This window comes from Sinohyriopsis cumingii, chromosome 4, assembly GCF_028554795.1.
Source record: "Sinohyriopsis cumingii isolate HCF-2022 chromosome 4, ASM2855479v2, whole genome shotgun sequence".
Taxonomy (NCBI): domain Eukaryota; kingdom Metazoa; phylum Mollusca; class Bivalvia; order Unionida; family Unionidae; genus Sinohyriopsis; species Sinohyriopsis cumingii.
Window position 1 is genome coordinate 38,802,424 of NC_142964.1, and position 27,971 is coordinate 38,830,394.

The 27,971-nt window shown below is 34.1% G+C and overlaps 1 protein-coding gene across 1 annotated transcript in view; it reads left to right on the forward strand.

Annotated features, from left to right (window-relative positions):
• LOC149800955 (uncharacterized) overlaps positions 1-27,971 on the forward strand; it is a 126,589-nt gene that overhangs the window by 55,959 nt on the left and 42,659 nt on the right. The window contains exons 9-14 of the mRNA XM_089955032.1: positions 2,846-2,968; positions 8,488-8,565; positions 13,516-13,649; positions 15,854-15,943; positions 16,843-16,932; positions 20,990-21,112. Coding sequence (XP_089811158.1) covers positions 2,846-2,968; positions 8,488-8,565; positions 13,516-13,649; positions 15,854-15,943; positions 16,843-16,932; positions 20,990-21,112 — 638 coding nt within the window. The remainder of the gene's footprint in view (positions 1-2,845; positions 2,969-8,487; positions 8,566-13,515; positions 13,650-15,853; positions 15,944-16,842; positions 16,933-20,989; positions 21,113-27,971) is intronic.

The following is a 27,971-nucleotide window of genomic DNA, read 5'->3' on the forward strand; positions in this document are numbered from 1 at the left end:
ATAATGAATACATGACCACATTTTTAACCAAAAGTATGTAATGAATACATTATCACTTTTGTAACAGAAAGTACATAATGAATAAATTACCACTTTTGTAACAGAATACATGTAATGAATGCATTACCACTTTGTAACAGAATGTATGTAATGAATACATTACCACTTTTGTAACAGAATATATGTAATGAATACATTACCACTTTTGTAACAGAAAATATTTTTGAATACATGAGCACATTTGTAACAGAAAGTATGTAATGAATACAGGACCACATTTGTAACAGAAAGTATATAATGAATACATGACCACATTTTTAACAGAAAGTATCTAATGAATACATTACCCCTTTTGTAACAGAAAGTATGTAATGAATACATTACCACTTTTGTAACAGAAAGTATATAATGAATACATGACCACATTTGTAACAGAAAGTATGCAATGAATACATAACCACATTTGTAACAGAATTATATTATGAATACATGACCACATTTATAACAGAAAGTATGTAATGAATACATTACCATATTTGTAACAGAAAATATGTAATGAATACATGACTACATTTGTAACAGAATGTATGTAATGAATACATTACCACATTTGTAACAGAAAATACGTAATGAACACATGACCACATTTGTAACAGAAAATATGTAATGAATACATGACCACATATTTAACAGAAAATTTGTAATGAACACATGACCACATTTTTAACAGAAAGAATATAATGAATACATGACCACATTTATAAAAGGATGTATTTAATGAATACATGATCACATTTGTAACAGAAAGTATGTAATGAATACATGACCACATTTTTAAGAGAGAAATTATGTAATGAATACATGACCACATTTGTAACAGAAAGTATATAATGAATACATGACCACATTTGTAACAGAAATTATATAATGAATACATGACACATTTGTAACAGAATGTATATAATGAATACATGACTACATTTATAACAGAAAGTATAAAATGAATACATGACACATTTGTAACAGAAATTATGTAAAGAATACGACTGCATTTGTAACAAAAAGTATGTTATAAATAATGATACTGCATTTGTGTGTTGTTCAGAGTCAGAGGAAAGAACTTCTTATGGATTATGAATACATTTCAGCCCTATGGCTATAAAATGTGGGAAATAGTTATCACATGTATGGTAGCTTGAGACCACATTTGAACTGTTAACATAAATTCATACCCATTGTAGGTATTATTAGATATAACAAAAAAGGGCATTGTTTATTTGTCAATCAAGTGCTAGTGCTTTCACTCACTGTAGAACATGCAGTTTCTTTGAAGTATGTCGAAGAGGCTTGAGTCTAACCTTTAGCTATTGTGCAGGCAAGATGTAGGTGGGGATAACACACTCCACAAAGAGAAATGGCATGTCTTTTGAGAATTTCATGTGTATTGGATCCAAAAAATTTGTGAATATTTAGTGAAAACAATGCTTAAATATGCAGTGAAAATCTTCCCGATGGTAGGTCCCAATCTGCGTATTTTCGGATTTGGAATTGAAAGGACTTTGAGGAAATAGGAATTCATTCACCATGCTGTAAGTTAATTTAATTCTTTCACTCCTGTAATTTGAGAAATAAATTATTTTCAATTATGCAAAACTTGGTTGTTTTGCTATTTCTTGTTGCGTAGTTTAAGTACATGGAGTTGTAACAATGAATTAATGGCAAAAGTAAAAGATCAGTGAGCAAAATTAACATATATTACTTAACCCATGTGGATTCCTGCTTGGTGACACATTCCTTCTTCAAAATATCACAATCAGTGACTTGTGCCTTGATAAGTATATCACAGAACATCTACTTTAACTTTGTATCATATCTCAGACCCGGATGCCCAAGTTTGCAGCTGTAGAGAAATTTTCTGGAACTTTTGACCCGTTCATCATGATGTGGTGTTGCACTTGAAGCATTGCTACCATCACTACATGTAGATGATGTTGGACTGTCAGGTATACCATCAGGTTCAGTGGCTGTGTTGTCTGATGAATTTGCACTAAATCCAAATGCTATTAATTTTGCTAACTTACTCTTAGGATGACACGACAAACACACAACATCTTACTTATGTGTTTAACCATGATAAAGTTGTACTATTGACAGCATATAATTCTGATTGAGATTTTTTCCATTTGCTTTGTATTTATACACAGCAATCGGTACTTCAAAGGTAATAAGTTTTCTTTCAAATTTCAGCAAAACTATTTTATTGGTACAATTAAAGAAAAACAACAGAAGGATTAACCTGTGTTCAATTAATTTAGCTGTTTCTGTTCGAATCTACAGAGGTCGATCAATGGTAGGTATAGTCCGGTAGCATGACTGAGCATATCACAGCATACAGTACTAGGGCCAGATGTCAACATAAGTGGATTATGATGTAACAATCCACTGTAAAGATGGGTTTGCCAATACAAACAAAGGATTTGTTTATGTAACATAAATTCCAGTGCATTGTGTATCCATGTTTTTTGGCTTCCTTTCATGGTTCCTTTGAATGTCTCCATTCCAGATCCATGATTGTATGTACAAATTAAACAGCCAAAAAGGTTGTCACCCAAAAAATTGCCAGATGGTATATTTTTTGGCCAATAAGAAAAATAAAATCATAATTTGTGATTGGCAAAGCCCAGGACAATCCCTGCATGATGCCTTATGAATGTATACACATAATTAATTATAAAAAGAAAGTTTAAAGGTTACGAGTCTTTTCATATTTTAATATACATGTACTTATAATAATATACTTCTGTTAATATACAAATGATCCATCCATACTGATTTTCTCTTTCAGGCCTGGAAGAGAATGCTAAGGAGGATGGACCTGAAGAAAATGTTGCCATTATAACATTTGGGCACCAAACAAGAGTTGCTTTGACTCTTACAAACGATTATATACAAGTTAAAAACACTTTAGGTCAGTTATTTTCATACTTTTTTTTCTCCAATATCTTTGGTAGATTTTGTGAAAAGGAGAGACATTTCTGTTTTTTAGATTTTCATTATTAACTGTCCATTAACTGTATATATAATTTTATATGACTAGGGCAAGTCAGGAGTCTGAACTGTATATTGCCAGCTTGAATTGTGTGCATAATGTGACACCGTTAAAAGTTTACACATAAGAAAATGAGTATGCAGTCAGTTATAATCCACTTGGTTGTCATCTTTAGAGCCATCTTTTTGTCATCTTTACTGCATTCATTCAGTCTCTGGCAAATCTTTTTTAAATGTTTTATTCAGATTTCATTGCTGCCTCTTTGAAAGACTGTTACCAGCATCCATTAACTTTTCTAACTTATTTCATCTTATTAGCAGGATAAGACACATTCCCCATCCTAATTAAATCCCAAAAGGTACAAAACTACTTTTAAATTAGTTGCCAGATCACCTGCTCCACAAACTACAGTGTACACAGAATTAAGTCATTAAATTATGTGATGAAAGAAAATCTTCTTAGTGTCATACAGAGGATCTCAAAATGGTAATGATTTAATACTGAATGTAGGCAGGTGGAGTGTGTAAAAAGTATGTATGTGTACAGGGAGGGGGGAGGGGTCAAGCTTTGCCAGATTTTTGCATGCATACTAAATTGATGGCCCCTAACAAGAAACATTAGATGGTTGGAGCTATTTTACCAAGTAAAAATGCTGTGATTGGATAAAGTTCTGTCAGTTGGGAGATCGGTTTATATCCACATTCTTCTGTGAACAGAGGTGAGTTTATTTACAGCTATAAGTTATATTTAATCCACACTTGTATATAGGGTGGATTACATGTTATAGGTATACTTCCCACACCTCTCCCCATGCCTGCGATAATTTGACCTGTATTCTTAGTTTTGTTTGTTGTTGTTGTTCTTGTTTGGGGTTTAATGCCATTTTTCAGCACATGATATACATGGCATAATGAGCCTCCATGAGGTAAATTGACCATATTCAGGCTGACATGACCTTTTTTCCCAATTCCCATATGGCAGTTGACATGAAAAATGGCAACCAAAATGTTGATAGTTATAGTAATAACAAAAAGTTCCAGAAGGCTGGGTAAGGAAAATTTTCCCACAATCGCAGCCAGTGAGTAAAGGGAATACTGCACAAAAATTTCATGTGAATATTTGGACCAATCAGAATCACATTAAATGATATGTTAACATGTTATCATATCAAGAATATTAAACTGCACATATTATATGTAAAGTGCCAACTAAGTCATAAAAAAAATTATTTATTTTTATATCTCTTACGATGTTTGAAAACATTGTCCATATGTGGAATAAAGATATTTGACTTAAATTCAAGACATCATGAAAGTTATAATCTTCTTTGTATTTATTACTGTATCAGATCACAACATTGTGAAGAATTCTTGTATCATAATTTATTAAAATTTTATAAGAGAAATTCCTACCTGCTATAACTAACCTCATCGACAAGCATTTCAAGTAAAGTCCAATGGTAAAAATATATTTGATCAGGTCCCCATATCATAAAATACCCTTATTAACAGGCATTAGAGGCAAAGTTGGATTGTAAAATTTCATTTCATCAGGCCTCCATATCATAATATACCTAATTGATTGGCATTTCTAGTAAAGTCAGATTTATTTGATGAGGTCCCCATTAGTATAATACACCTAACTGGTAGGCATTTCTAGTAAAGTCAGATTTAATTGATGAGGTCTCTATAGTATAATACACCTAACTGATAGTCATTTCTAGTAAAGTCAGATTTATTTGATGAGATCCTCATAGTATAATACACCTAACTGATAGTCATTTCTAGTAAAGTCAGATTTATTTGATGAGGTCTCCATAGTATAATACACCTAACTGATAGGCATTTCTAGTAAAGTCAGATTTATTTGATGAGGTCTCCATAGTATAATACACCTAACTGATAGGCATTTCTAGTAAAGTCAGATTTATTTGATGAGGTCTCCATAGTATAATACACCTAATTGATAGGCATTTCTAGTAAAGTCAGATTTATTTGATGAGGTCCCCATAGTATAATACACCTAACTGATAGGCATTTCTAGTGAAGTCAGATTTATTTGATGAGGTCCCCATAGTATAATACACCTAATTGATTGGCATTTCAAGTAAAGTCAGATTTATTTAATGAGGTCCCCATATCATAATATACCTAATTGATTGGCATTTCTAGTATAGTCAGATTTATTTGATGAGGTCCCCATAGTATAATACACCTAACTGATAGGCATTTCTAGTAAAGTCAGATTTATTTGATGAGGTCCCCATAGTATAATACACCTAATTGATTGGCATTTCTAGTAAAGTCAGATTTATTTAATGAGGTCCCCATATCATAATATACCTAATTGATTGGCATTTCTAGTAAAGTCAGATTTATTTGATGAGGTCTCCATAGTATAATACACCTAATTGATTGGCTTTTCTAGTAAAGTCAGAATAAATAAAAACGTGAAACAGAACTTAAAAATGATATTGAATATATGACACTGTAAAAATTACTTTTTCAAAAAAATTAATCGATATATTCCTTATAGTCATGCTAACAAAATGGGGAATCATTCTTCTCAGTGTGACTGGTATTTTATTCAGTAGATTAACTGAACCATGAAAAAAAATTTGAATGAAATAGAGGAATTGGCAAACAAAAACACAAACTAATATAACAATTACATGTTGATTATTTCATTGGAGTTCTCCACTGTTTTTAGTTTTAGCCTAGAATCCACATTTAAACACTACTTGTAGTTATCAACAGCTCTGCAGGTATCAGATACTAAATTCAATTTGACAGACCATTTCAGACAAAAAGAAAAGTTTAATTTTTGTTGGGTTAAGTTCTAATTTTTTAAAAGTACAAAAACAGCATTATTTAATGTCAATAAACATAGTAGGTAATTCCTGGTATGGAATTCAGCTTCTTATATTATGAAATGATCTGATTTATTATAACTTCTACTAGAAAATGATTTTCTAGTATGTGCCACATACTAGATAAGATGAGTCTTGTCACTCTCTGTAAGTAAAGCTAATTTTGAGCTGTTGCCTAACTCCTCCCATGTGTGATGACCAGACTTAATTTACCTTAAGAATTCAAGACCATTTTCTATCGATTCCTCCATCATAAGACTGTTAAATATTGGGGGAGGTGGTATTTTTTTTCCCCTTGAAATTCTGTTTCATGTGGAAAAAAATTCTGCCCTCAATTTTACACATTTTGCTGCCTGGACAAAACAGCTACACAAATAACAAGCATAATAAGACTGAAGATGAAATTTTAATAGAATGTACATCTTGACATATATATGCTTAAATGTTTGGTTGTTTTTTTTTTTTTAACAGCACATGATGGTTAAACCATGCCATGGCAAGTAAAAGTGCAATGTCCATTTGCGTACAGTGACCCATATATCACGCATCACTGACTTTGGCTAAATTGTGTTTTAGGGTGCAAGGGTCCAATTTTATGCACAAATTTAATGCCACATTCAGTGGCCTAGTATAAAAAAAATCATAAAAAGTCAAATACACAAGTGAGGTCAAAAAGATCCATATTTTTGGATATCTATGTTAAAACAAAGCATAAGAATATTCACTGTAACAGAAGTCAATGGCAGTTCATAGCAAAAGGAGTTTATGCACCCCAACCCCAAATTTATACCTGCATTTTTCATGGCTGAAGGTCATTTTGACACCATTTGATGCTCACAGTGCAAACACAAGCCCTTTTCCTAGCTGATTATTCTGAAAAAGCATTGTGTACTAAACAGGCTGGTACAATTGAAAATAGTTTTCATTCAAGCCATTTTTGTGATATTTTAATTGCCCTGATCCCACATGTTTACTGCTATGGGGTGTATTCTAACTATTCTTCCTAGCTGAGTATTGCTATCTACATACTGCAGAGCAGTTATGAGATCAGTACATGCCTCACATCAATTTCAAGAACTACATAAGCCCAAAGACCTAGTTCACAAAAATATATCCATATTTTTAATTAGTAAACAATAATAGCTGAAAAATCACACCATTGCAGGGTACAATTTACGAAACTATCCCCTGCCACCTTAACTGTTGGTGTTAGAATCGTTAAACTAGATGATTGTGTACATGTCATTAATATCACACCCACAAACAATGAAGGTCACTGTGACCTAACATTCATATTTATGGGCCTGAGTTTAGTTTTTAGCACAAGATCATTGGTTTTTTTGTACATACTCTCCTAATTGGAATAATGAAACTTGGTGAGAGGATACATCTTGATGAGCACTACTCCCACATTCCAGAAGTAGGTCATTTTGGCCCATATTTTGTGGTTCACTGACTTAAGTTTTGTATTTGATGTTCATTTCTCAGGCACTGTTCATGCTAGAATCGTGAAATTGATGATGATAGGCATCTACTGTGATCTATATTTTATTATTTTTACAAACTTTGGACAAGTTTTTGCATTTTAGGTCATGACCATGAGATTTTGGCATGCTGTATGAATATTATTTAATCCTATAATCTTGAAATTTAGCATGAGTATAAGTACTGAGCCCTTTTTATGTGAGGTCTTAGCTCTAGTAGCTGTCAAGGTAATTGCAGATGCATGTGCTTCTTATATTGGTCATACTGGTTGTCACTCCAAAGTTACTCCAAGCCTGTAACTTATCACCCAGTAAAATCTGATTTTATTGAGTGGACAGCAATAATAGATTCTGAAGCATAGTTTAACAACACTAATTCAAATTCAAAAATTACATATGGTTTTCATCAACTGATTATAGGACCCATGCTGTAATTGTATCCTGGAGTATTTCCATGGAACTTAATTAAGATAGAAACTATTAAGAAACACACCCATTAATCAAATATACATGTACTGGGCACAAAAGGACAAAGTTATCAATTCAACTGACATTGACCCTGTTGTCCATTTCTACCCACATGAACTTAGTCCTTGGGTCACACTTTGGAAACTTAGATCCCCACCCTATAGCTGTATGTATGTGGGCATGCAAAGACAAAACTGTACATGTAGCCGACACTAGTTCTAGCACCCACCCCTATCTCAGCAGCCTTAGCCTTTCATTCATAAATATGGATATCTCCACCCAATAACCATACATACACTTCAAAGGCATGATAAAATACAATTCTTATATGCAACTGATATTGGCCTCTGGATCCCTCCATACCTCCTGAGGGGCTTAGTTCCTGGGTCTTCGCTTGGAATCTATGAAGATCCCCACCCAATAACTATCAACATATGTACCGAGCAGGAAAAGGCACTGTTCCATCAGACATTTTCCTAAGGGACTAAGCCTCAGAGGCATAGACTTCGGGTGGAGGTCAAAACAAGGAAGCATAGCATAATATATTTTACAAACAAAGAATTCATCTTTAAAATTAAACACAGTACATGCATAAATAAAATATTTCATTTTTGTAGATCAGCTATATCCTGATGGGGTCTCCCCATTAGCTGCTGGTATGTGCTTGGTTATTGTACCACTGGTTTGCATACAAGGTAAGATATGACTTGAGTTATCAAAAACATCACACTGTATGCTTGATGGTCTTTGGTATTATTTTCACAACTTGTTGAATGTGTGGATTTGAATGAGTTAATTTCTGGCCCATAGAAGACTGTTTTAAAAAAACAACTACCATCTGCTTTATTTAGTGTAAGTGCTACTGATTGAAGATTTATGACATTTTTGTCTAGTTTTGTTGGTAACTTTTCTCTTTCTTCTTCAGATACATTACCCAACCTTAGGAGAACTATTACTACTTTGCAAATCCAGCCCTCCCAGGTTAAAACTTTGTGTCTAAATAGCTACAAGTTATCTGCCTACATAGGTAGTGGCAGTTAGAGTGATCTTCCCTTCATACCAGGATTGGCACCAAATCCTGTAAATTTAACAGTTACTACTTCCAATTATGCCAGGTAGCATGCTCTACTACAAGTTCAAAACAAGTTATCTAACTTTCAATATGTTATCATTTTGCCATGTTTACACACTCTTAGGTGGCTATGGTACATACCTGCACGGGTCACAGTTGCATCCCCTCACATTGCTATAACCATATTAATATGTTCATGTCTGGTGCATGATACAGAAAACTCATTTATTATTGCTGTATAATTTCCACTGAGACAGGAAAATTACACTTTTAATATTATCTTTTCTAAGCATCTAATTTCATAGTTGTATGCATGATGCTTCATTTTTTTTTACCTGTATGGAACATCATTGGGCCTTTCTTACAAGTAACATTGTCTTATAATGGATATTGTAGCACCCACTTTATAAGTATCAATAATAGCACTTTAGGTCGTTTCTTATGTGCAGGTTTTGTGAATAATATAGAAAACTCCATTATTTTATTGCATAGCTTGTGTCTTGAGAGGATAAGTACAGGTAAGTTTTCTATATATGGTTTACTCAACAGCATCCAGTTCATACATGTAATTAGTATCAGCGATGTTTTTGTGAGTTTTCCTGTACAAGCAGTCAGTTGGCCTTCCTACGGGTAAAAATTGTTACTGGAATTGAATATTCAGCATTGTAGTTACTATAAGTGATGCGTCATTGCTTTTACCTGTATAGCCATCAAAATTTACCTTTTACAAGTTACTTGCTATTAGAATTGATTATTTAGCATCCACTTTGTAAACATTAATAGTGATGCTCTAATTTTCTACCTGTACAGGCTACATGTGCCCCTTTACAGGTATTTGTTATAGTGGGTAACTGCATAAATACTCATAAATTTATAAAGCAGGACACTCACTACACTTCATATATATATTGTCTGCTTTATTTTGTCATACAGATTTAGACCATGAGTGAGACCAGTCTGACATCCACTCAGCATGAGTAGTTTTCTCTGGTTATCATTCATTAAATACATTTCGTACTTCTGTATCATGGGCAGATGTCAATATGTGGCAGTTCTTTGGGTACTAAGGGCAATGCACAGAACATAGCATAAGGGACCTTGCCCAGAACATAGCATAAGGGATAAAAACATCTGTTTGCACACAAGGGTCCGAAACCATATAATTTACTTGGGAGTGAGATGGAGAACAACAACAGCGTCAGTTGCAGTCTCACATATCAAAAATATGGACCAGCTATGTGGATCAATATCCCATACCCTGTCTCACCTCAAGAACTGGACAACATCATGCCGGCCAAGCTGGCCATGTTCCTTCATGACCACTCTCGGTCAATGCATTGGGCTATGACCATGATTGATCATACGGTATCAGCCACTACAAAATGAACTTATCCAATTCCACGAATTGCATTGTGCAGCTAGGCACTTCCTGTGTATGATGCCCAATTTTGTGCCACAATACCCAAGAACCCATGACATGAACCAGTTATACAGCAGACAAACCTGGATAGTGTAGCACTTTGGATGAATCCAGTTTATATAGGCACACTCATGGATCAATCTAATCCACATAGTACCTCTAGTCACTTATGTTGTGTGATGTCCATCTTAGTGTCTCAGTTTCTAAGAGAGAGATCTTTGCTTGCCTCAAGCCTCTGCCACCCAGAAGGAACCCCTACTTAGTGACTCCTTATAAGGAAGTGAATTTATTCCTAACTTGCTGCAAGTGTAGTGGAAAAGTCAAAAGGAGATAAATCATTTTTCCAGTGTCCCAAGAGATCCTCCATATCTCAAATGATATACATTCATGCTCCCCTTATCACAGATCCTTGTAAGGACAAGGCTTCAATCTTTTGTTGCTAAATGGGGAAGATTTACCATGATGTAGACCCAACAAGTGGTTTTATGAGAACTCGGTATCATGTTCAGCGCACCTCCAAGGCCTTTACCCAGAGTTCTTTTAGCTGCAATACAGCACTTATCAATTGTTTGTCAACCTAAGTACATTCAGTCAACTCATTTATGCTCTTGGGTTCATGATTGGATGCAACAACAGGTTCTAATAAAGTCCATTTTAGAGATTGCACAATCAGTGTGGACTTTCAAGAAGTGTGGCTTTATGTCCCCACTCACATGGCTTCCAGAAGTTTTGTGATTCGCCAACAACAGACTTCAAAACAGCAGGACAGTTATTTTCTGGAGCAAGACATGATTTCACAATATATGTTACTCTCCATCTTCTTCTCAATCTACAAGTCAAGAAGGACATCTCCGACCTCATACTCTTTCAAGATTTTGGTTGTTACCTGACTGAACAAGAAACCATTTTAACTGCTCTCAAGAGCTTAATTAGTTCACCTCTCATACAAGTCCTGCATCGTCACTGCTTTGTCAATCTGTAGGCAAGATTAGTGAATATATTTCCTATCTACATGCAGTTCCAATGAGATGGATCAGTATCACTTTTGAATCCCCCTGCTTTCATTGCCAAGTTCAAGATACTATTAATGGGGAATCATATATTGGTAATAATTACTTTCTATTCTGAACACTTCATCTCAAGGTCATTTACAGGACCCAGTGCAAGCTCTGACGTGGAATTTTAGGAAGATTAAACCATTGCATCGAGAGAGATTATGACTCTTTTGCCTTCAGAGAGGTGAAGGACGATATATCAACATGAAAACTTTTGTCCTGAATATAGTAGGCTATCTGTGCTTCATATCAGACTAATCCCACACCAATGAATTTGCGTTGTGTATTGGCTTGCAAAGTTAGAACATTGGCCACAGATGAACGAAATGTTTTCTCTAACTGTAATTTTCCATGCCATGGGTTGGAGATCCAAATGTTTTCAGTTTTTATCAGAGCCTTTTCATCTTAAAAGGTTCATTTCAGTCCGGAGGAACCTTGACCAGTGTTGTGAAAGGTTACCTTTCCAGGTCATTCGACAGCTTCATAAAGATGATGCTTCATGACGTCTGCTGGATTTGTGGAAGGGAACCTTTTTTCCTTTTGAAGCCACTCCCTGACATATGGAGTCTATTTTCCAGTCTTATCTAACTGCTACCTAGGTGGGCAGATAACTTTCAGCTTCATAGTTAACCTGGGAGGGCTGGATTTGGGAAGTAGTAGCAGTTCTCCGAAGGTGTTATGATTGGGTAAGTATTATTGAAGAAACATATGTTACTAGAAAAAATTGGTTTCCTCTAAGAAAGACATAAAGGTGTTTATTTTTGGAAAGGTTGTAAAATGGCAGTCATGATAAATCATAGTTCAAAAAACTTTTATCCAGCATTTGTTGTACTTGAAATTTTAATTTCAGGCATTTTGAACTTTATCAGATTATTTTAAATAAAGTTTTCTGTAGCCTAAAATTGTAATCATGCTAAATTATGTGGTTGTATAGGTAGATATATGTTCTAATGAACTCTGTTAGGGACTTTTGAATATAACATATTGTTTTAATATTGTAACTATTACATATGCATACAAAATGTAATTTTTCAAAATAACGAACATTATCGTATATACTCACTTATAAGTCAAGTCCAACTGCAATCTGCACAGACCCAGATCTGCTGTCACATAATGTGCCAGTAGATCTGAGTCTGTGCAGTTAGGAGTAATCAGTAGAACAAACAACATAGACCCTGACTGACAGGCACTTTATGCTACGGCAGATCAGGATCCTTGTTTTTTGCAGTTTGGCTTGACTTATAAATCAGTTCAGATTGTAATTCATTTCACTAATTCCTAAATACACTGTTGGTGTATAATATCATAAATTTGGATGATGATACATATTGTCTGAGTGATATATGACCTTACATGACCTTTCTAATAAAATTTATGAAAAGGGTCAACTGATTTCTATCTTTTGTAATCCTCAAGGAGTTTCATAAATTTCATTAGAAATGAGGACATATTTAAGATTCTGTTTATCACATGATGAAAAATACTGTTTTGATTTGACCAAAGCATAGAATAGATCTGTGAAATAACTTTGTAATTTATCTGGATGCCTTGATCATTATCTCTTTCCTTTGCATGATGCTATGACATCATTTGTGGCACCGCTAGGTCTTATTACACAAAAATTTACATATATTAAAATAACAATATGGGCATATTAAAGGAAATAACATAGTAGTCACGTGACAAATGATTTTTAAAAAAATATTTAACTTTTATAAGGAAACATTACAATATCTATAAACTTCATTACTTATTGTCTCAAGTGAGATTTGTCCTCCATTTCAAGACCTACATAAATATTTATCTTTTTATCTGGCTCAAATAGGTGAAGAAAAAATTAGAAAGAAAAGGACATTCAGTTACAAGTTATACAGTTTCTCACCATTTTCGCCTTAAAGAAGGTACAGAAAGTACTTTATTTTCATTACAGACTGACAGCATTGTTACATCTTTGCAAGAAAAAATTCTCAATACCTGTTCACTGTTCAATGACTCAGAAGACAAAGACATTTTGTAATACCATTTGGTACTAGCATGCAAATTAAGACCATGCAGATATCTACATATTTATGGAATCTTTTTTCCACTTATTCAGTCACTAGACCAATGCATGTCGATCTCCACGGGATACATGTCTGTCCAAGAGCTGTATTTTTCACTGATGGCAAGGCAACACCAGTTGGTATGATATCTGGTAATGACGAATGTCCAGAAAAGATTCGTGGTGAGGTAAAATGTAATGTTAACTCATTATAACACTGTTTTAAAAGTGACCAGTATTACAGTGAGGGAGGGGCACCTTATACTGATTAGTTTTCTGACATGGCTGTGTGATGATAGAGCATAAAAACAAAGAAAATGTTCGTGAATGATATGAAATTACATTAGAAATGAATTCTTATTATCCTAAAATTTTAATTAAGTGAAATACTCATAATTAACCTAAATAATTACACTCTCCAATTTTTGGGACACCATATTTTTAAATTTGTAATGATTTTAAATTGTGTAAAATAATTGCCAGATACCAGGCAAGTTTTATTTTTAGCCAATGCTATTTATAAAACAACTAGTTGATATGCAAATTTATGAATGCTTACCTATACCCAAAAACTGTGATGAATCAAATTTTGACTTAAAAAACCATTGACTGTTTAGCAAGTATATACGGCAATAAATAGAGATATGAGGACACGCTCCAGTTGATCCACCTCCCTCCAAGCAGTAGATGGTTGACTGGATCATTTATTCCTGGCAGGAGTTGTTGAAGTGCATTGACATAGAGAGGTCCATCTACAAGATGCATGGTACCAGCAATGTCCTTAATGGAAGAGAGGACCATATGTTCAGAAAGGATGATATTCTAGACTCACTGTCACACAGTATCGCACAGTGTCACATTGTATCACACAGTGTCTCATTATATCACATACGGTGATGAAAAATGGCTTGAAGGGTTTGAACCCCAGGATTTCATGTAGACAATTAATATTCTCAATTAGCATGTATGACATAAAGTATTTAACAAGTTTATGGGCCATTATCTTTGTTTTTCCTTCTTCGGTCAACTAAATGGGTTTAATAAAATGGTCAACATCTCCAACATATGATTTCCATACATTGTTATAGTCAGAGTTTTATTCAGTTGCAGAATTTCCTTTTATACTCTCAGTTTTATTGTAGTTGAGACTTTACACCTGTAATAACAGTACAGAAAATGGTTATGCCACAATTAAATTCCTGAACAAGGTTAAGTGATTTGGCTATCGAGGGCAGTCATTGCCACATTTAGATTTGTAGTGTAGAGATAACTTAAAGCATATTTGAAGGAAAATATGGATTATCTTTAAGATTTTTAGAAGTAAGATAATCTGAATATATGTACATCCTTTGGGAGAAGAATCTATTGACAAAGACAGTCTTTACATCATGAAACAGTATCAATAAACAAATTAGTTTTCCAGATAATATATTCAGGAAAATGTATTATTTTCATTTGTACACAAATTATCCAAACAGAAAAGCACAATGTTTAATTTAATATTTGGATATTTAGGTCAATTACAGTAAATAAAATAGCAGTCAAGCTAAATTAAAAACAACTTAAAAACTAAATTAAAAATGTATTGGGCTCAGTGACCCTAACAATGTTATCGGAGGGGCAGGAGCATTATAGTGAGTGATTATTGTACTGGCATCGACATCAGCAACATCATTGACCACTCTGGTGGCCTAGTGGTAACAGTGTCCACCTGAGATGCATGAGGGCATGTGTTTGAACCTTGGCCGAGTCATACCAAAGACTTATAAAAATGGTACTTACAGCTGCCTCGCTTGGTGATCAGCATTAAGAGGTTAGTGTTAGGACTGGTCGGACTGGTGTCAGGATAATGTGACATGGTGGAACATCATGCTATATGTCTGCAGCATGATGCCCCCAGTGCTAGACATGACTAGAAACTGCCACACTGCAGACATCATAGTGATTGACTGAAAAATTGTTAAAGCTACATTAAAAATCTAAATCACACACACAAACAACATCATCATGTTTAGCAAAATCAGCAACTACAGTAACAACTTGTACTACTATTACTGCATTGCTACAGTACTACCGTTACTACAGTTACTAATACCAATGCTATTCTTACCAGTAATAGTGACTATTTCTGAAAGATAGTTGTAATCTGGACATTTTTATATGACTGTTAATGTTACTTCATTGATATCTTTATGAAACTTAGCAGCACTTGTGCTGCAGAATTTGTCTACTGACATTTTTCTATGCAACTGTAAACAAAACAGTGCTTTTGCTAAAAACTGTGATAAATGTTTGCTGATTGAATTTTGTTTCTGACAGGCTTAATGCAGTGATTTTCACTGTTTCTTTTACATACAAAGTTAACTTCTGTTTTGTTTTGTATCCATTTCAGGTTCAGGCAGACTTAATTCATAAGTGTGAAAAGATGTGGGCTGAAATAAAAGTAGAGTTTGTCTTTGTTCCCATTGGAGATGCAGATAGGGTAAGTAAACCAGTCTGCTTTTTCATAGCTTTGTTTATTCTAAATTCACTTAAAATGTCTGCATGAGTGTGAGCTGTGTTATGCATGTTGGTTCAGATTAATTCAGTGTAAATAATAAGTTTAAAATAAAGGTTTGAAATTTCATTTTTCCTTTATATGCACCTGCAATCAGTATAGTAAGTACTATGTATTGTAGTTGATTTTTGGGGGATACATCAAGCTAAAAACCAGTGTGTATTATTTATTTGTGCACTCGTATATTTCAAAACTAATTATTCATGCTTTCATTGGGAATGATTCAGTTTAAGTTACTAATAATAGTATGTAAAATAATGCTTTATGTTAGGTGCATAATAAGTGGAGATTGCAAAATGCAGAATGCCTGAATGATTTTCGTTTGTAAACCTGATATTTTGATTTTATCAGAAAATTGGCTTTTATTCCATAATGCTGAAAATCAAGGAAATAAAATACTTGCCTCCCTGATGTGGGGATATGTGATTTTGGAGCTCTTAGTTATCCATCTAGAATGAATACAGCTGGCAAATTCTTGTCTCATATTTACATGAAAATACTGTCATATGATATGTCCAGAAGACATTTAATTGGTCTAGATGAGCACCTAAAATATTTTCCATGCTTCATTTTTACATTTTGAAAACTTTGCTTATAACTATCACCACATAGCCATTATTGTGCTGATGTGTCTTTAAATGCTTATACATGCATTCATACCAAATAAACGAAAGGTTTGGCTATTTTGTTATGTGATGATCATTGTTTTACTGTACAACATTCTTTGCTATATACAAACATTTGCTAAATCTATGTTCATTACCAATAACTCAGATATGTGTAAAATCTCAAAACATTTAATTTCATTGTTAATTTACTTACAGACAATTTTGGGTACTTTAGCAGAAGGGCAGAATGGAAAACTTGAAGAATACACAAATATGAAGAGATTGACAAGTCTGTCTCGTAACATGGTAAGAACTGTACCATTTTTCAAGATTGTGTAAGCATAACGCTACACTCTGAGTTTTCAGTGGGGTTTGCAGATATAAACTCATGACCAGTTCAGTCTATTTAACAGTCATTGGTCCAGACTTTATGTGTTCCTCATCTTGATTTTGTTTTGGACATTCCTATTACTGCAGATTTAAAATTTGGTAACTTTGTTTAAAAAAAAGTAATTTTCATTTTGGCCAGTGTTATATTTAAGTAATGCCAGATCCAATATCTAAGATGATACACTCATTTATTAGTCAAGTCCAACTGCAAACTGCACAGACCCAGATCTACAATTGCATAATGTGCTGGCAAATCTTGGTATATTCAGTTTGTTAAGAGTAATCGGTGGGACAAACAATGTAGACCCAATCAGTTGCCACATTACATGATGGCAGATCATGGTCTATGTTGTATGCACTCAAATAAAAAGTGAGTATTATACAGTAGTTAAATTTGTGTGCCTTTCAGCAAAGGGTTTTCCATCTAGAAATCTGATGGATACATAAAATTTTGTGAAACTTTCTTGACCTCAAAAACTTCACAATATGGTGAGATGGTAGCTACTTAATTGAGAGAATTACACTCTAGATTAGGCATGTAGAAAGACTAACATTAAGAATATTGGTCCTCTGTCTTTAATGCTTGGTAAAGTTTTATTTCTGGAAAATAGTGTCATGGTACCAGTCATTGATCAACTATTTCAATTTCCAAAGTGCATATTGCTCAGGGCAGCCACAACAGTAATTTTTGGCAACAATTAAGATTTTAGCTGACTGAAAAAGTTGGTACAAAAGGATAACCTAGCAAATAAGCCACTCCTGTATCATCTGTATTTATCTATGCCAATGTGAACATTGATTAGTGGAGTAGGACACGGAGGTTGGGCTGTCTGGAGTCGAGTCTGGTTGTACAAGTTTGTTATACATGAAGTAGCATAATAGACATGCAGAACCATTGTAGGTAGATTTTGCAACTTTTTTCCAAGTAAATAAACACACACAAGATGAGAAAAAAGAGTGCCCCAATGGTTGCATAGGGGTCAAAATTGAGGGTGCATAAGACTAAAAATTCGCATGAATTCACATCCAGCAAATGCAGCACTGTATGGAGACATTTGTTAGATTTAGCCTTATCAGAACTCACAAGCTCCTTATTTGATTTTATATTTCACTGTAGAAAAATGGGGACAATCTCAGTAGTTCATCACATGACTTATCTTTCATTACACGGCCTTCTGCTGTAGTCACAGTCGACACAAACTAGAAAAAAATCTCTAACTTCCATCATTGCTTTAGCATATACTCACCATAATCATGATAAACAATAATTGCAACACATTTACATTCTAAAACATGCAGCAATTTTAGTTAGTGTCCCATAAACCTGACGTTTATTATTTATTAAGATGCAGCAGTTGAAGTTAGTGTCCCATTTACCTGATGTTTATTATTTATTGACATGCAGCAGTTGAAGTTAGTGTCCCATTTACCTGATGTTTCTTATTTATTGACATGCAGCAGTTTTAGTTAGTGCCCCATTTACCTGATGTTTATTATTAATTGACATGCAGCAGTTGAAGTTAGTGTCCCATAAACCTGATGTTTATTATTTATTGACATCCAGCAATTGAAGTTAGTGTCCCATTTACCTGATGTTTAGTAGTTATTGACCAAGTTACATGAATAGATGCTGTAGTCTAAGTCAAAAAGATATTGTTGTATTGTTAGTTTTTAAATTTCAACTTCTGAATTATTATTTTTGAAAAGAAAATCAATTGTAGACCAATGTTTAACTGATGACTATATCATTATTTTTGTCCATCTCATTTAATCATAAGCCTAAGGGGGGCGGTATTTTTCTACCTGTTCACATTTGTATCATGGTGCAGGCTGTCTTCCATACACAGTTTAGATGCTGTGTACTGCCATCACCTCAATGGTCTCTACCACTTTTATTTGAATGCTGGTATCTGTTTAAACATTATTTAATATTTATGCTGACATTTTTAAACCTAAACATTACACTATTTGAATGTGAGAAAACACACTTTTCAGTAATGTACTGTTTACACTATTTTAAGGTGAGAAAACACTTTTCAGTAATTTACTCTACACTATTTTAAGGTGAAAAAGTGCTTTTCATTGATTTACTCTTTACATTATTTTAAGGTAAGAAAACACACTTTTCAGTCATTTATGCTTTACACTATTTTAAGTTGAGAAAACCTTTTCAGTAGTTTACTCTTTACTCCATTTTAAGGTGAGAAAACACACTTTTCAGTAATTTACTCTTTACACTATTTTAATGTGAGAAAACACTTTTTTAGTAATTTTTACTCTTTACTCTATTTTTATGTGAGAAAACACTTTTCAGTAATTTACTGTTTACACTATTTTAAGGTGAGAAAACACTTTTTAGTAATTTACTCTTTACTCTATTTTAATGTGAGAAAACACTTTTCAGTAATTTACTCTTTACACTATTTGAATATGAAAAAACACTTTTTAGTAATTTACTCTTTACATTATTTTACGGTCAGAAAACACTTTAGTAATTTACTCTTTACTCTATTTTAATGTGAGAAAACACTTCATTAATTTACTCTGAACAGTATTTTAATGTGAGAAAACACTTTTCATTAATTTACTCTACACTATTTTAAGGTCAAAAAATGCTTTTCATTAATTTACTCTTTAAACTATTTTAAGGTGAGAAAATGCTTTTCAGTAATTTACTCTTTACTCTCTTTTAAGGTGAAAAAACACTTTTCAGTAATTTACTCTTTTAACTATTTTTATGTGAGAAAACACTTTTCAGTAGTTTACTATTTGCACTATTTTTGGTGAGAAAACACTTTTCAGTAGTTTATTCTTTGCACTATTTTAAGGTGAGAAAACACTTTCAGTAATTTACTCTACACTATTTTAAGGTGAGAAAACACTTTTCAGTAATTTACTCTTTACACTATTTTAAGGTGAGAAAACGCTTTTCAGTAATTTACTCTTTACTCTCTTTTAAGGTGAAAAAACACTTTTCATTAATTTACTCTTTACTCAATTTTAAGATGAGAAAACATTTTTCAGTAATTTACTGTTTGCACTATTTTAAGGTGAGAAAACACTTGTTAGTAATTTTTACTTTTTACTCTATTTTTATGTGAGAAAATGCTTTTCATTAGTTTACTGTTTACACTATTTTAGGTGAGAAAACACTTTTCAGTAATTTACTCATTGCATCTTTTTAATGTGAGAAAACACTTTTCAGTAATTTACTCTGTACACTATTTTAAGGTGAGAAAACACTTTTCAGTAATTTACTCTTTACTATATTTTAAGATGAGAAAACACTTTTCAGTAATTTACTGTTTGCACTATTTTAAGGTGAGAAAACACACATGTTAGTAATTTACTCTTTATGCTATTTTAATGTGAGAAAACATGCTTGTCAGTAATTTATTCTATACTTTTCAGTAATTTACTCTTTAAAAGTTGAATCAGTATTCACAATACACTATTCTGACTTTAACTATCAATTTTCATTAGGATGGAGATAAAAACAATCCTTCCTTACATATTGGTATTGGATAGGAAAATTGCAGTGTCTGATGCAGAATTCTGATGCATGGGTGGAATTTTCTTCTACACTGAAGTTTATAAGGGTTTCCATTAGAATATTTTATCAGTTTTTTAAATGATAACTTATTATAATGGTGCCACACATCTGTCACTAAATTCCCTTGTTAGTTCAAGGATATTGAAAGCATTTATGAGGAAGTGTTCTTTTCCCCATATTTTTAAATTTGAGAGAGTTTGGGGTGGGGAGTAATTCTGATAGATGTGCAGACTTTAAGACTGGCACAGACAAACAAACAGATTGATTTATTTAGGAACTTTGATATTACTCTGCTTTGATAATTAATGACTTTTCCTTTGCTTAAGTAATTGCTTACTTTGCCTAAATTTGTGCTGTTTCCTAATCCATAGACATGCAGGTCTTTTGATGCAACATTCTCCAATTTCAATTTTTGTCCAGGGATTGGCCTGTCAGATTGGTGGACACATGCTGACTGGTATGAAGCCCTCTGATAAGCTGGACTCATTTTTCTTCCAGTCCTTGGTGGCGGCCATCTCACCCAAACTGACCAGTCAAGAAATGGTAATATTTATTGTGAAGACATTTGACCAATTATTCAGGCAAATTGAGTTCAGAATGTTATATTCAATGATTACAGTGAAGTATGTTGTAATGTAGGGGTCATTACCTGTTAGCTGTGGTGTGAGGGAGGAATTTAAGCCAGGGATTCCGAGTCTTTCCCTAGTACTCTGGCAAATGTTTGCACACTGGAAACCATGTATAATGATTTTTGTAACATAGGCAATTTCTATATTTATTTTCATGGATATAAAATGTGTTTTTACCAGAAATGACATTTTTTATTAACATTTAAATTCATGGTTGATGGGGAGCCTCATCGTCATCATTATTATAATTTGTGTCTTTAAATTTGTGGTTGTAGCAACCATAAATCTGGAAAAGAACAAGTAAAAAATGGTGACTTTATAAATTATCAGATATAAAATGAAATTTTTACAACAGTAAGACTGTACAGAAACACATGTAGTTGCAATTTGAGTACAGCTGACACAACAAAATTGTGAACCAGCAAAAACTGTCTCATCATGTAAGAATCTGAGACATCTGTTTGCACAGGGATGCAAGAATCTATAATAATCACCTTTTCCATTTGTCCATTCATTCATATTGCTTATAACCACCAATCTTTGTAGCCTATCACACAATTTTTGATGCCACTTGGTGAATTATATGCAGTTTTTTAATCTCCAATCCAGGAAATCTGTGGAATCATTCAACATATTCTGATGCAGTTTGGTTTGTCTCATAAATGTGATGTGCCTCATATGGTATCACGGTACCAATTGTTTTTCCATAGACCTTAATGCTATAGTTTGGGGAAATAAATATATTTTCTATCCTACTTTAGCATGCATGTCACACACTTTTCTAGAGAGCAGTGTTAGATTGTCAATTTGACAATGACAGAACCAGGTACTCCATTGCATTTAAGAGAGATAACTCCACTGGAACTAGACAGGGGTGAGAGTTATCTAGACACAACAGGCACATTTTCAGCCATGTGTACCATATTTTAAAAAAATCATAAAAAATACAAAATATAATCTAAATAGAAATTAACATACACTCACATGTTGCCAAGAGGCTACACTTTTTTTTAAGCCTAACAGAAAGTATAACTCTTACATAATGCACCAATCACAGCTAGTGTTGTTCTTTATTTCTGAATGCAATCTTCCCTACACCTTAGGCTCCGCCCACCTGGTCTTGCGCAATTGGTACCGTTATACCATATGGGTTTTATCTTGTTAACTCAATTTTGTATAGAGTTATGGCCCTTTACTATTAACTTCATATTTTCACATGGAATGTTGTTTGAAATCTGCATACAGACCATGAAACAGTTATTTTTATTAGTGAAACATAAATAAAATGGAAACAATGTAAATGAATAAAAGATTGAACAAAAACAAAATAATCTGTTTTGAAGAAAACACCATAATTTCAAAATGCAGAATGAATGAAAATGATGAAACATCAGTACATTTCATAAAAGCATTTGAAAATGGATTATTTTCAAGCTGTCACTACAGAAGTCCTTTTGTATAATAATTTAGGATCTAAGTAATGTCATCTTTTCACCGTATACATGCTGTGACATTGTTCTTAGCAGAAATAAAAAGAAATAACCACCATTGATGACATTGCAAGTAGATATATCTGTAAAGTCTTTATTTGAACACAACAATATACGTTTGCCGAGATATACTTTGTAACTATATTTTAACACTTTGTGCAGTTGCAGTTAAATTTTATTGTAAATGTTTGTCTTTTGTACTTTATGTATTTGCTATTTCATTAAATCACACTTTTAATATGACAAAACATGAAGTAAAAGCTATAGTTCTCTCTCTTTAAAACTTTTGCAAACCAGAAAACCCAACGTTGATAAATAAGTCATCATTTTGGTCTAAATAGTGAAAATGAAAGGAAATTAAGGACAATAGCAATGAAAAAAACTTAATACATTTTGAGAACCTAAATGAAAAATGACAAGATGTTAGATGCAGTGCAAGGTGGATGCAATGTAAACATAATACAAACAAGATTCAGTATACATTGCAAACAGGCTGCAAACGTAATGCAATGAAATACAAATAGAATGCAATTAAATGTAACCATAATGCAGATTTGGTAAAATTGTCTATATCATGGCCTGTAGATTAGAGTCATTTAACATAGTCTGATTATGGCATAAGTTTTAAACACGCAGCCTGTGGTCTGCTTTTGAACCGCCAAGCCGTATCCTGTGGCTCGCAAAATGATTGTCATCACAAGGTGTCGTTTGAGATAACAAAGATGGTTTGACCTTAGGCCATCAAAAATGCCCTCATGTGGCCCTCTGGGTGGTTTGAGTTTGAGACCCCAGGATTATGATATGATGATTGTGTCATAGACTTGCCTTTTGAGGGGTTTGTCTCATCTATTCCATTTTGAACAGAGTTAGGTCCCTTGTGAAGAAAATTCTTGTCTTCAGCTGGAAACTTGAAATGTTGCTGAAGTTAATATACCTCAGGAATGACTCAGCATATTCTGCTAGAATTTAATAAAATCATAGCCTTGTAGACATTGATGAGCCATTTTGGTTCTCTCCTTATATGTATCTCCAAGAGCCTTTTACAACTATATGTCACAATATACTCCACACAACAGACTATACTACTGAATCTAATATTTCACAATACCTACTCATGTCACCTACATCACAGTACTGAAACATCTGACTTTAACTCGCCAAGCATAAATAACTCCAACATCGAAACAGGTTTATTATTAGAAACTTGACAACTCCTATTTATAGATCATATGCAGTGTTTGGGCCAAGATTAAAACACAAAATAAATACTCATGTACACAACATTACACAAATTTTAGATATACATAACAATTTATGCTAGTATGAAGTTAGATTCAAAATTTGAAATTTTGTCATGCTGATTTTGTTATACAGATATAAATAGTTTCATTCAGAATTAAGGATTTTGTTAATTTTGTCCTGCTGATTATATAAAAATGGACTTAAAGTATGAACATTTAGCTTTAAAAATCGTGATTGTTTTAGCTGTTCACATGACTCTTAGAGCAAATTTGAATGTTGTGTATCTTAATGTGTCACAATATCTGATGAGATGAATTTCAAAATTGTTATCAACATAATTAAGAAGAAATTGTAACATTAAATTACTGCTTATGTAGAGTATGCTTAGTAGCCTTTTGAAAAGTTTCATCATAAAATTATATAGGACTTTGTTTTCATAGTGGGAATAATGAGTATACGATTGTCAGAAGAGGAGCGTAAGTATCTTGCTGGTGTGTACACATGGGTGAGATCGGATAGGTATGTTGGACTCGAGTCCGACAGTGCAACATAGCACAGAGAACAAATTTCATGTTTGATTCTGGATCAAATGGATAGCCAGTGTAGGGTACAGAGCAGCGGGGAGGTGTGCTCGGATCATGGTACTCTAAGTATGATTCGAGCAGCTGTGTTTTGAATGTTTTAAAGTTTCTGGAGCAGATATTGAGATGAACCAGACAGAAATGAGTTACAATAGTCCAGTCTTGCAAGTACTAATGAACACACAAGTGTTTTAGTGGCATCAACTGAAAGATATTTGCGAATTGAGCTGATGTGTCTCAGCTCAAGATATGCAGCCTTGCATATGTTCATGACATGTGGGTGCAATGTGAGAGTACTGTCCAGAGTAACACCTAGGTTTCGTACTGATTGTGTGAATTTAATGTTGGTGTTACTGATATTTATTGTTTGAGGTAAAGGATGTGAATGAGAAAGTCTTTGTGTTGTGATCAGAATGGCCTCAGTTTTATCATCAGTCATCTGCAGCTTGTTACAAGTCATCCATGATTTCACATCAGAAATGCACCTCTCTACACCTTGGATGGTAGCATCAACTTCAGTTGGGTGGCTAGATTTGTATATTTGGGTGTCATCAGCGTACAATTGGTGAGACACTGGATGATGATCTATGACACTTGAGAGTGACTGAGTGTACAGAATGAAGAGAACAGGTCCATGAACAGACCCCTGTGGAACACCACAATACAGATCAACTGAGCTGGAGTGTATTCCATTTACAGATACAATTTGTGTCCTGTTGACCAAGTAGGACTTGAACCACAGTAAGGCTGTATCTTGAATGCCAAATACATGCTGGAGATGGTGAAGTAATATATCATGGTCTATTGTGTCAAATGCTGCAGACAAATCAAAGAGGTTGAGGACTGTAATCTTTCCGCTATCCAACGCAGAGAGAATTTCATTAACTACTCTTAAAAGAGTAGTTTCAGTACTGTTGCAAGGGCGATATGCAGATTGTACATTGCTAAAAAGACTGTTTGAATTCAGATGAGATACAAGCTGGGATAGAACAACTTTTTCTAAGATCTTTTATATGAATGGGAGATTAGAAACTGGACAGTAGTTCTTTAAATCGTTATGGTCTAGTGTTGGTTTCTTCAGCAGAGGATTTACAATGGCAGTTTTGAAAAATGATGGGAATTCCCCAGATGAGAGATTGGTATTAATAACATCAGTTAGTGAAGGCAATACTGGATCTAAGCACTCAAGCAGCAGTGATGTTGGAATTGGATCAAGTTCACATGACTTTGGTGCACTCTTCATCAGGACTGTACATACGAAATCCATAGAGACAGGTTCAAATGCTACTAATGGTTGCCGCTCAAATTCTGTATCCCAACTGTATGGTGACAATGAGTCAGTTGAAATTGTCATGTCAGGCTTATCTCTAATGGTTTGTACTTAGTCACAGAAGAAATTTGCAAACATGTCTGGAAGGTCGACTGGAGAGAAGGTAGTTGGAAGTGGTGTAGATTTGTTCCTTGACATTAGCTTGTTAGTAATCTCGAAGAGCTCTTTGCAGCTGGAACTTTCCATGATCTTAGTAGTGTAGTGGGCTGATTTCGCTGCATGGACTATATTTGTGACATTCTTCTTAGCGGCTTCATAGATTTGCTTATGAATAGTGAGTCTGGTGGAAAGCCAAAGCCTCTCAGCTTTACGGCAGTCTCTTTTAGCAGTGTGAAGCTGGTCCTTAACACTGCTATACCATGGAAAACACTTTTGAATTGATACTCTGCACTTGTTAGCTGGGGCATGTTTGCCGAGCAATGAACGCAGGCAGTTATCGAGTTGTTCTGCTGTAGGAGGTAAGCAAATTGTTAGGTTTGCTTGGATGTCATGCATTAGTTTGGTTCTGTTTATCATACAGAGGTTTCTCTTAGTAGCAGATACAGGTGGAGGGTTAGGGACTGATAAGTCATGATGGCATATAATGCAGAGGTGATCTGATGCAGGGTCATGGGATACCAGGGAGGACCGTAGAATGTTATCATCAGGTCTTTGAAGAATCCAGTCTAAAATGTGACCATGTTTATGGGTGGGTTGGTTAACTGACTGTTTGAGGTTGAAAACATTAATGGAATCTATGAGTTTTGATGTGTTTGGGTTTCCTGGACAGTCAAAGTGAAAGTTGAAATCTCCAAGAATAATCCGGTTGCCACCTATCAAATTTCCATAGTCCAGGAGATTTGGAAACTGCTCCAAAAAGAGAGATTCAGCCAGCTTGTTTTTTCTAATAGGAGGAGGGTGGTATAGGCAGAAAAATGGACTGACTTTTGTTCCAGTGTGAATGTGGTTTGGACTAGTTCAAACGATGTGTGGTCGAAATTGAATGTTGTGGTGTGGTTAAGACGTTTGATCATTAAGTTCTTTGTGATGACAGCAATTCCACCTCCATGAGAGCTACGGGGGAACGACTTGATGGAGTAACCAGTGGTTGTTAGATCAGCACACTTGGGCTCATCGCCTGATGTTTTTAGCCATGATCTGTCAGGAAAGAGACGTCAATATTCTGGTCGTTGATAAAATTAACTATTTCTGTGCGCTTTTCCGGTGGTCCTACTGACTGGGCATTGAATAATGCAATACACAGAGGTATCTCTTGGATAGTTGACACAGAGGTTGACAAATTAATAGGGATTTGAATTAGGCTATCTAAATTAATGGTCGAATGTTTTTTAAATTGTTGAGCTGAAATATGGGAGATAACTGGAATTCTTCTTCCTGTTCTACGCCGGCCAGCTTTGAAACATCGTACATTTTTTCGCTTCTGTTTACATTTAGGTAATGATGAATGTAGTCCCAGTTCATTTAATCTAGAGCACAATGTAGTGTGGAGAGCCAAGGAGTGATTATTTAAAGCAATTAATGAGGGTCCATCATAGCATAAATGGGTTGACTGGCGAGTATCACATGATGGCGGTTTGTTCAGAAACAGTGGAGCAATCCAGCTGAGATAAAGTCTAATTGTTCTCATTTCCAAAACAAGGAGATGAAGAAACACATACGAATTGAACAGCCAATACATAATGAACACAATAACATAAATGAAGACAAGCAACAAGCACAAATATCATGAAAATGGCACAAAAAAACAGAACAGCTGCTTCAGGCCACTTAAGTGATAGCAGCCATTTTTATTCTTTTCAAGCTTTAGAAATCCCCACAAATAAAAACTCCTTTTTCCATCCACTATTGAAAATGTTCTTTCTTGATCATATATGTTATCTCATAACATTAACTCAATCAAGTGAATATCAGGAGAAAATTACTTTCAGGTACCTTGGAATCCAGTCTTCAATGAGAGATAAAAAAAAGTCTCTCCATCTATGTGATAAATGGATAAAAAGAAGTAATTTGCTCATAATTTAATAACCACTTTTACTTGATGTTGATTTGTGTCTTCTCTACTTTCATCGAATTTGAAGGCTAAACTTGTAGTGAAATGTGAAATGTGTTACACTGAATTCTCATTGGGGT